Source organism: Vulpes lagopus, chromosome 2, assembly GCF_018345385.1.
Source record: "Vulpes lagopus strain Blue_001 chromosome 2, ASM1834538v1, whole genome shotgun sequence".
Classification (NCBI taxonomy): domain Eukaryota; kingdom Metazoa; phylum Chordata; class Mammalia; order Carnivora; family Canidae; genus Vulpes; species Vulpes lagopus.
Genome location: NC_054825.1, coordinates 44,375,807 through 44,385,839, shown reverse-complemented (window position 1 = coordinate 44,385,839; position 10,033 = coordinate 44,375,807). Strand labels below are relative to the sequence as shown.

At 65.6% G+C, this 10,033-nt stretch overlaps 1 protein-coding gene across 6 annotated transcripts; it reads left to right on the top strand.

The window, feature by feature from the left end:
• The first annotated feature begins 586 nt into the window (after positions 1 to 586).
• On the top strand, positions 587 to 9,500 carry ISLR2 (immunoglobulin superfamily containing leucine rich repeat 2). 6 transcript variants are annotated; one of them, XM_041746601.1, is made up of 4 exons: positions 1,236 to 1,396; positions 1,692 to 1,788; positions 4,308 to 4,418; positions 5,845 to 9,500. In XM_041746601.1, the coding sequence occupies exon 4, from the start codon at positions 5,853 to 5,855 to the stop codon at positions 8,088 to 8,090; it is 2,238 nt and encodes a 745-aa protein (XP_041602535.1). In that variant the 5' UTR covers positions 1,236 to 1,396; positions 1,692 to 1,788; positions 4,308 to 4,418; positions 5,845 to 5,852; the 3' UTR covers positions 8,091 to 9,500. The 6 variants fall into 6 exon arrangements, with proteins under 6 accessions (XP_041602534.1, XP_041602530.1, XP_041602535.1 ...); XM_041746600.1 differs by lacking the exon at positions 1,692 to 1,788 and having other exon boundaries at positions 587 to 1,396; XM_041746596.1 differs by having other exon boundaries at positions 587 to 1,788.
• The last annotated feature ends 533 nt before the right edge of the window (positions 9,501 to 10,033 follow it).

Genomic DNA, 10,033 nt, shown 5'->3' with positions numbered 1-10,033 from the left:
GCAGGGAGGATTTGATGCCCTCCTGGGTCCCGGCTTTCTGCCTTTCGAGGGTGTCCCACATCCCTTAAGTCACTCACGTGCCACACTAAATACGAGAGCACATACGACTCTTGGACTCTTGAGTGCAGGTGCAACTGGATCGTTCACACAGTGTTAGAAAAGTCCTGCACTTTTTCCTATTAAACATCTACGACTTCCGACCTCTCAGGGGTTTTCCCCAGCTTTTAGTGCCAGCAGATTTTCTTTTCCAGATCTCGGACATTTTAGGTCCCTGACAAAGTCATAAGGCTTAAGGACTGTGTTCTAGAACCCTCCTATAAGACTCAAAGTGAGGGATCCCTGGGTGGCTCAGTGGTTTGGCGCCTGCCTTTGGCCCAGGGCGTGATCCTGGAGACCGGGGATCGAATCCCACGTCGGGCTCCCAGTGCAAGGAGCCTGCTTCTCCCTCTGCCTGTGTCTCTGCCTCTCTCTCTCTGTGACTATCGTAAATAAATAAAGAAAATAAAATATGTATTAAAAAAAAAAAGGCTCAAAGAGAATGCGCTCACCCCACCAGGGATGGGTGGGGGTGAGGAAGGCAGAGGGGAAGATTTCCTCCCTCCCTGGAGAACTGAGCGCACTGGAACGTGCTGGGACTCAATGGGGCGCCGTGTGGTGAGCAGCGGGCAGGAGGCTGCAGACGCCCTGGGCGAGACTGGGTGGGCTTGAGAAGGAAAGCTGCGGTGCCCTGGGGGGCGCGTGCCCCTCTGGGCCCCGGCCCCGGCCTCTGCGCCCGGCACACCGTGTCCAGCAGGGGGCGCGCACGGACCAGGCCCGGGACCGAGACCGGGAGCCCACGGAGCCGCGGGAACCAGCGCGGGAGGCCGCGGGCTTGCGACCCTCCTCACCCTCTGGACCACGCAGGTCCGCGAAGTCTGCAGTCAGAAGTCGATCCGCAAAGACCAGCCTGGAGCCACAGCTGCCGGGGGGCGGGGGGGCCTGTCGAGGTTCCGGCCCCCATCCTGGTCCAGAAGCCTGAGCCCGGGATGCTACAGAATCCCATTCTGGAACCCGCCCCCTCCCCCCCACCCCCGGCGGCTGAGAACCTTGAATCCCTCCTCCCCGCCTACCTGCTTCCACGCACCTGATTAGGTGCCTGTTTCTTTAACGATCAAGGACGTGGGCGGCGGCGGGGGTGGGGTGTTCGCTGCTCGGGCTCCCGGGCCCCTCGCAACTGTAGCATCATTCACCCTACAGACCGCACGCCAGCTCCCGCGCCCCGGCCGCCCCGGGGGGAACGCGCGGTCCTCTCCTGGCGGGGCCCCAGGCTGATCCTGCAGGCGTGGCTCCCGGCCCGGCCTCAGCGGACTCTGCCCCGGCAGGGCAGGCACTGGGCTCTCCGGGGTCGCAGGCGGGGGTAAGGGGCGTCTCTCCCCCACCGGGGCTCGGGGCACAGAAGCGCTCGCTGGAGAGTGGGCGGGGGTCGCAGGGGCCCGCGGGCGGCCGGTCCCTCGCCTGGGTGACCACCGCATCCTTGGCCGCCCTCCTGGCCCCCGGAGCCCCGTCTCCCCGCCGAATCCTCTGGCTTCTGCATCCCTGGCAAGCGAGCCACGAAAAAGGGGGTTCCCGGGACGCTGGCGGGGCGGGTCCCTGCGGTTCCGGGAAGCTCTCCGCGGAGGATGAGCCACCCCATTCCCCCTTCTGCTCCCCAGCCTCCGCCTTCCATTCCATCAGCGCTTCCAGGTTGTCCCTCACCCGCCTGCCTACCTGTCCGCCTCCTCGACCAAGGCAAAAAGAACCACAAGAAAGGTGAAAGCTGGGTGGAAAGGTCCACAAGCAGGGCGCCTCCCGCCCGAGCTTCGGTCCCCGCCTCTAGGGCAGGCGCCCCTCCCCCGCGCCCCCGGACGTCTTCCAGACCCGCGCCGCCGGGCCCTGCCTGCCCATCCTTGCTGCGGGGCCCCCCCGCCTCCAGGACCCCTCTTCCAAAACCGAGGTCGCAGAACCGCCCCCCTTCGCGTTCCCAACACGCCGCCCTGGCTCCACGGACAAAGAGGTTGCACCGGACCCTCCCGCTGCGCCACTCCCTGGCCCAACCGCAGGGACTCGGCCCCAGACTGGGGAACCCAGGCGCCCTCACCCCTCCAACCCTCCTTGAAGACCCCATCGCTCTCAGGGCGTCCCTGTATTCTCCCCCTAGGTCGTCAGGCCCAGGCAGGTGGAGTGACATTCTGGGTTCTCAATCCTGGTCCGAAGGAGCCGGGCCGGTCCCAGCCCGTTGGGCCGCCTGCAGCCCCCGTAGGAGGAGGAGAGAGAGAGGGATGCTGAGCGCGCGCCGGTCGGTTCATATTTAATTTACAAAGGATTCTCGGAGCGCCGGTTGGGCAGCCCGTGTAGCTGCAAAGCTCCTCGTCCGTCTCCCTTCCCCACTTCCCTGGCTCATTAAAATGCTCAACACTCAAATCGGGAGATTGATCTCAGAGGCCCCAAACCCGCACCATCGACCCACCGTCAGAGAACCCCCGCACCAGGCCTGGGATGAGGGCTCGGGGACCGGGCGCCCCAGAGCGCGCAGCGTCCAGGGAAAGGACCGGGAAGGAAGGGGGGGGGGTCCCCGGGGTCTCCCGGAGCCTGCATCCCCTTCCCCATTCTGGCCGCCAGCTCTGTCTCCAGGGCTGCTATGGGCAGGCAGGAGCTACACATCGAGTTCCAGCCAAATGCCTCGACATTCCTGCGCCTCCACCTCCTCGTCGCTAAAAGAAATGTCGGGGTTTCGCCAGAGACAGGGAGCGAGAGTCGGGAACAGCGAGTATTCGAATCTGCTGAGGCCGGCTGTTGTGTGAGGGTGTGAGACACGCTGGCGGTGGCGGTGGCGGCCGCGGAGGCTTGGGGGCTAGTGCGTGGGGTTGACGGTTTGCCGGAGAGGCTGTGAAGACGTCGGCGAGGGAGGGACGGCGAGAGAGGCTCGGGCCTGAAGTTCCCAGCCCACACGGCTCGGGAGGAGCAGACGTTTTGTAACCATCCCTGGGGCGCTGCTGCCTGCCGCTCAGCCCCGGTGCCCCCCTCCCCGGTAGCTGCCAAGAGCTGACGGTAAGGCGCCGGGGTGCGCCCAGGCCGCCCCGGGGGAGGGAGGCGTAGGCCGGTACCGCGCTCCCCGCGCACCGGGCCGTGCGCCCAGGCTGCAGGCTGGGAGGTGGGCTTCGCGCGCTGCTCCAGCCACGGAAATCCAGACCCAAAGATTAGGGGGTAAGCGGCTGGGCAGGGGCGGCGGCGGGCTGGGGTGTAGGCGTCACCTCCCCGCGCGCCCCGCGGGTCCTGCGCTCCCGTCTCCGGGTTAGACAGGCGGGGGGCGGGGGAGACCAGGGCTCGCATCTACCCAGATCCAAGCAAAAAATAGCAGGGAGGGCGAGGCGCTCTGCTAACACTATCAATTATGCATCGTGTTGAACGTGGCTTCGGGGAGGAGGCTGCTAGTGGGGAGGGGGGTGCGGGAAGGAAGGGTCCGCGCGCGCCCGGCTGCGCGCAGCTCAGCAGGTCCTAGTTCAGGTCCGCCGGCGCCGCGGCCCGCGTTTGCAGAAAGAGTTTAAAGGCAAAGACACGCCCCCCCCTCCGGTCGTGCGCCTCGCCTTCCCCCAAATTCCTCAAAGATGGTTTGTCTCACGTGTTGCTGGGCGTAAAAGCGGCTGGCATTCAATTAGCAGCGAAGCTCCCCGGCCCCGGCGGGACCCGCGCGTGAGGGTGAGTGAGCGTGAATGTGTGTGTGCGCGCGTGGCGGGGCGGGGGGGGGACAGTGGTGAGCGTCCCGGGCGAAGGTGAGCCTTTGAAAAGGTGTGTGAAGGTAGGGAGGCCTCCACACATTGCCTCGGTTATTATTACATGATGATAAAGAATTCTAACATGTGAAGGTCGACTGCGTGGAGGGTGTGAAGGGTCCGTGTGTGTCTGCACTAATGTGTTTGGATGTGGGGGGTGGTGTGATTAGGCATAGTGGCAATGTCTGCCCGGTGTGTGAACGTGGGGGGCCGTGGGTCTGGGTGTGCGGGGAACCGGGGAGAGCCGGAGGAGGGCGGTGCGCGCGGGGGCACCCTGGGGACCCGCGCGGCTCAGCCTCGGGGTGAGCCGCTGCGGCTTTAACAAATGCGGCCCATGCGGGAGGTGGGAGAGGCTGTGCGCGTGGCCGCCCAGCCGGGAGCGCGCGAGGACTCCAGTGTGCAGCCAGCCAGACGTGCGGGGAACGGACGCGAAAGGAAAAACTGAAGCGGGACCTCAGGGCCCGGGAGCTGCCCACTCTCACCTGGCCCCTTCTCCGCCCTCCCCGGTCTTTCCCACAGCCAGCAACAGATGTGGAAAGCGCCCTTGGGCAGTGGCCTGGCCCCCAGACCTCCCGTCCGGAGCAGAGGTTGCAGCCCGAGGGCAGCGAGCGGAGGGTCAGCGAGCAGCGGGTAAGCCTGGGGATGCCCCACAACCTCGCCCCCGGTGTAGGTACGTCACACCTGGGGTCCCGTAATCCGCTGGTGCCGTCAGGGGGAGACCAGGAGGGGCGGGGAGGGGGCCTCCCTTGGGAGCAAAGGCGGCGTGGGGAACCCAGGTTCCCAAAGAGGGGCGTGTGGGAGGGGCTCAGCCCTACCTTCCCAGAGCCCCAGGTGGGAGCAGCAGGCGTTTGGGTGGCTGCGGATGAGAAGGTTTTACTGGGGGGGTGGGGGGGGGAAGAATGCTAAGGCATCGGAGCTGCAGAAAAGGGGCAGATTCTGGGACCATCTCCGGCTTCCTTAGCTAGTGGCAGCCCGTCACCTGCAGCTTGGGGACCCCATGCCCTCTGGGAGCCGCCTGGGCTCTTGGGGATGGGAGGAGGCATCTTTAGTGACATCCTCCTCAAGGATCCCGGTCCAGGCGTGGGGGAGGACCTCCTCTCTCAGACGGAAGTTGACCCAGCAACCTCGGTTCTCCCGCGTCCCAGGGAGCTGCAGCCCAGGGCAGAGTGCTTGGGTGTCTGAGGGAGGGGCGCCGTCGGGTCTGCTACCCGGGTCGCCTCCCACCACCGCTGCAAGTTCTGGGCATTGCCGATCCGCTGGGATTTCAGCCTCAGCGGAGGGCTTTTGTGCATGCAAGCGTGCGCACGTGTGCCCATGTGTGGGTCGGTTCGTGCGAGGACTTGTGTCCTTGTGTCTGTCAGCTCAGCTGCACAATGAACAGGAGAGCGCCGCGAGGGAGAACGCTGTGCAAAAGCTAGGTTCAGCCGAAAGAACAATGAAGTCTCCAGGGTGCAGTGTGTCCACGCCTGGGTGTCTTTGTGTGTGTATGCTAGCAAATGGGCTGGGAACCTCTAAACCCCGGCAGGACTTGATTTGATGGCGGTGCCCAGCGCGTGTTTGTATTGTTGTCTGCTCGTTTTGTCGCGTGTGTGAGTGCTGTGCATGGGACATATGGTTCCAGGAAGGACAACAGGTCACACAAAAATACTTTATTGTGGTTCCCTGCCAAGGAGTTAAACAAGGCTTAGACACACACACACACACACACACACACACACACACACACACACACGGGGGTCAGGGTAGAGCCCAGCGCAGACAGGCCAGCTGCTGAGCCTCTGAGGGGTCTGGTGCCAGATTGAAGGGATAGGGGGGGAAATCGAGGTCCGAGTCCGCTAGAAAAGGAAGTCAGGGCCCTGAGAGAGAGCATGCACTGGATCCTGAGACTTTGATCGAGCCCCCTACTCCTGTCCAAGAAAGACTCCTGAGCCCGGAGGAGGTTACTGGAGCCCTAGGGCCTGCCCTAGATGGGTTTGCGCAGACAGTACTTAATAGGGGGAGGGAAGCGGGGCTCCTGAGTCACCTTCTCCCCTCTTCCCCTGGCTTCCACCTGCAGATTCCGCGATGGTGCCCCTGCGGGCCCTGTGGCTGGCCTGGGCTCTGCTAGGAGTGGCTGCAGCGTGCCCAGAGCCTTGCGCCTGCGTGGACAAGTACGCGCACCAGTTCGCCGACTGCGCGTACAAGGAGCTGCGAGAGGTGCCCGAGGGACTGCCGGCCAACGTGACCACGCTTAGCCTGTCGGCCAACAAGATCACGGTGCTGCGGCGTGGGGCCTTCGCCGACGTCACCCAGGTCACGTCGCTGTGGCTGGCCCACAATGAGGTGCGCACGGTGGAGCCGGGCGCGCTGGCGGTGCTGAGCCAGCTCAAGAACCTCGACCTCAGCCACAACCTCATATCCAGCTTTCCGTGGAGCGACCTGCGTAACCTGAGCGCGCTGCAGCTACTGAAAATGAACCACAATCGCTTGGGCTCGCTGCCCCGGGACGCCCTCGGGGCACTGCCCGACCTGCGCTCCCTGCGCATCAACAACAACCGCCTGCGGACTCTGGCTCCCGGCACCTTCGACGCCTTGAGCGCGCTGTCGCATCTGCAACTGTATCACAACCCCTTCCACTGCGGCTGCAGCCTCGTGTGGCTGCAGACCTGGGCCGCAAGCACCAGGGTCTCCTTACCCGAGCCCGACTCCATTGCGTGTGCCTCGCCTCCGGCGCTGCAGGGGGTGCCGGTGCACCGCCTGCCCGCCCTGTCCTGTGTCCCACCCAGCGTGCGGCTGAGTGCGGAGCCGCCGCCTGAGGCTCCGGGCAGCCCGTTGCCCGCGGGCCTGGCGCTCATGCTCCACTGCGTCGCGGAAGGACACCCCACACCCCGCCTACAATGGCAACTTCAGATCCCGGGTGGTACCGTAGTCTTAGAGCCTCCCGTCCCAAGCGGGGAGGACGAGGGGCTTGGGGCAGAGGACAGGGAGGAGGATGGAGATGGGAACGGGCTGACCCAGACCGAGGCCCCAACCCCCACTCCAGCACCCGCGTGGCCCGCACCTCCAGCCACCCCCCGATTCCTGGCCCTCACCAACGGTTCCCTCTTGGTGCCCCTCCTGAGTGCCAAGGAAGCGGGCATCTACACCTGCCGTGCCCACAATGAGCTGGGCGCCAACTCCACGTCCCTCCGCGTGGCGGTGGCGGCTGCTGGGCCCCCCAAGCACGCTCCCGGCGCTGGGGGAGACTCTGAAGGGCAGGCCCCTACTTCTGAGCGCAAGTCCACAGCCAAAGGCCGAGGCAACAGCGTTCTACCGTCCAAGCCCGAGGGCAAAGTCAAAGGCCAAGGCCTGGCCCGGGTTGCCCTCGGGGAGGCGGAGGCAGGGCCGGAGGAGGAGGAGGAGGCGGAGGCAGGTGAGGGGGAGGAGGCGGAGGACCAGGTCTCCGCGCACCCGGTGGAGGAGCAGCGCTGTGGCCACGGGGACCCCTCGCGGTACGTGTCCAACCACGCGTTCAACCAGAGCTCGGAGCTCAAGCAGCACGTCTTCGAGCTGGGGGTCATCGCGCTGGACGTGGCGGAGCGCGAGGCTCGGGTGCAGCTGACGCCGCTGGCGGCGCGCTGGGGATCCGGGCCCGGGGGTCCCGGGCGGCCCGGCCGGAGGCCGCTGCGCCTGCTCTACCTGTGTCCAGCCGGGGGCGGCGCGGCCGTGCAGTGGTCGCGTGTGGAGGAGGGGGTCAACGCCTACTGGTTCCGCGGCCTGCGGCCCGGCACTAACTACTCCGTGTGCCTGGCCCTAGCAGGGGAGGCCTGCCACGTGCAGGTGGTGTTCGCCACCAAGAAGGAGCTGCCCTCCCTGCTGGTGATCGTGGCGGTGAGCGTGTTCCTCCTGGTGCTGGCCACCGTGCCCCTGCTGGGCGCCGCCTGCTGCCACCTCTTGGCCAAACACCCAGGTAAGCCCTACCGTCTAATCCTGCGGCCACAGGCCCCTGACCCCATGGAGAAACGCATCGCCGCCGACTTTGACCCGCGTGCCTCCTACCTCGAGTCCGAGAAAAGCTACCCCGCAGACGGCGGGGCAGACGCCGGCGGGCCAGAGGAGGCCTCCGGGGAGGGCCTGGAGGAAGATGCGGAGCAGGGGGACCCAGGCGGGGACCTGCAGAGGGAGGAGAGCCTGGCGGCCTGCTCGCTGGCGGAGTCCCAGTCCAAGGCCAACCAAGAGGAGTTCGAGGCGGGCTCTGAGTACAGTGATCGGCTGCCCCTGGGCGCTGAGGCGGTCAACATCGCCCAGGAAATTAATGGCAACTACAAGCAGACGGCAGGCTGAACCCCCAGCGCCGAGGGCCCGCCCATTCCCGTCCCCCACCTTGGGTGCGCGGTAGCAGAAGCCCCGGGCTGGCAGGACGCTGCCCACCCCCACCCCGTCCTGCAACCTTCACTTACTCCGCCCCTTTACCAGCCCCGACCTTCACTACCGGGGACCTCTAGTGGGGAGGGGGACGACTTCACCCGTCCCTGGCCCCCCAATACCTGGCGGACCCAGTGCCCCTCCGTGGCAAGCACAGTACCCGCGCTGCCCTCCCTCTGATACCCCACCTGCCGCCCCTGAAGCCACGTCCGCGCCTCTCCATTCCCACCGCAATTGTTATCTACAAAATGTGATGCTCCTGCCTGCCGTGGGCTCTGGAACTCGAGGAAACCGAGCTGCCGTGGGGAGCGTCTGGTGGCAACGCTGCGGCCCGGGGTCAGCCCGGACCCGCAGCAGAAGCCCCTTTCGCGGAGCGCTGCAGGGTCCCGCCTGGACCCCCACTCCGTCCTTTCTGGGGTGCACGTCCCAGAAGCCAGGACTTTGGTGGCAACTCCCTAGTCTTAGTTTGGAAGCCCGCTTCCGACCGGGGAAGCAAACCCTTCGGTGCCCCCATCCCCCCAGCCTGCTGATCGGCTGGGGCGCCTTTCAGCTCCGCCTCCGATTTTCATATTTTCGTTGTGTTTTTTTGTTTTTGTTTTTGTCCCCCGCCCCCCAAAGACAGCGACACTCCGGGTCTGGTGCTAACACCCCCTTCCCAGCCCCTGGGACGCGTGTGGGGGGACCCCGTTCTCTCCCTCCTCCTCCTAACTTAAGGCGCCGCGGAGCCGCGGGCTTTGCCCTGGGGGAGTTTCGTTGTGGGTGAGTTGGGGTCCCGGCGCTCGGAGCTCTCCACCTCCACCTCCACCTCCACCTCCACCTCCGCTGCTGCCCGCAGCCCAGACCTGCGTTCCAGGTTGGGGGAGGGGGGTGCAAAGGAAGTCCAGGGCGGTCCCCGGCCGCGCCCCAGGTCGCAGCACAAAGCCGGAGCGCGCCGGGCTGCGGGATGCGGACCGGAGAGGCCCGGTCCTGGGCCACCCGCCCCCCCTCCCTCCCGGCGACTAGTCCTATAGCCGAGCGAGCTCCGTAGCAGAAGTCTGTGTTCCGTAAAGTGTGACCGTGTAGTGTAGGGGGGCGGGGGGCGGGCGGGCAGGGGTGGGGGCGGGAGGGAGGGTGGACTCGGCGCGGCGCCTGGGGCGGGGTCCTGTTTTCATTCTTGAAGGTAAACGTCGGGGATGGGGCTGGGGGGGGGTGGGGGGTCGGGCGTCGGGACCGGCCCGTCCGCAAAGCGCAGCACAAGTGCGGCCCGGGGCGGAGGAGCGCCCTGCCCCCTCCGGAGCCCGCGCCCTTTTCTAAAGGCGTCTGTATGTAAACAGTCAATAAAACAATCGATTTGAACTGGGCTCGCTGACTCTTTCGGGGGGGGGGGGGGGGGGACAGAGGAAGGAAGCCTGGGGGATGCTGTGGAAACCACAGAAGGAAGGAGCCCCCAGGATCCTCCCTTTGGGATCCTTTGTGTGATTTCGTGGTGGTTTGACTGTCCTGTGATTTTGCCGCCTGCTCTTTCTCGGCGGCGCCTCGGACTCCTGGGTGGAGGGGGTGAAACCACGTGGGATGGTGGAGGCTGGAAGGAATGGAGAGGGCTTGCAGGGAGGGTGGGTGGCTCTCTGCAGGCTAAGCTCCAGGAGTCCAGGGAGCTCAAGGGCATGCACGTGGAGTGTGTTGTGTGGGTGCCAAATCCTCCGTGGGTCGACACTGTGGCTGTGATGGGGTGTTGCTGTGTGTGTGTGTGTGTGTGTGTGTGTGCGCATGTAGGCACGTGTGTGGACTGCCTGGTTTCGGTTTCACCTCCAGTGAGAAGAAGACCGTGGGGGGATTCATAGGGGCAAGACTGCTGCACCTTGCACAAAAGAAGTCCCAGATAA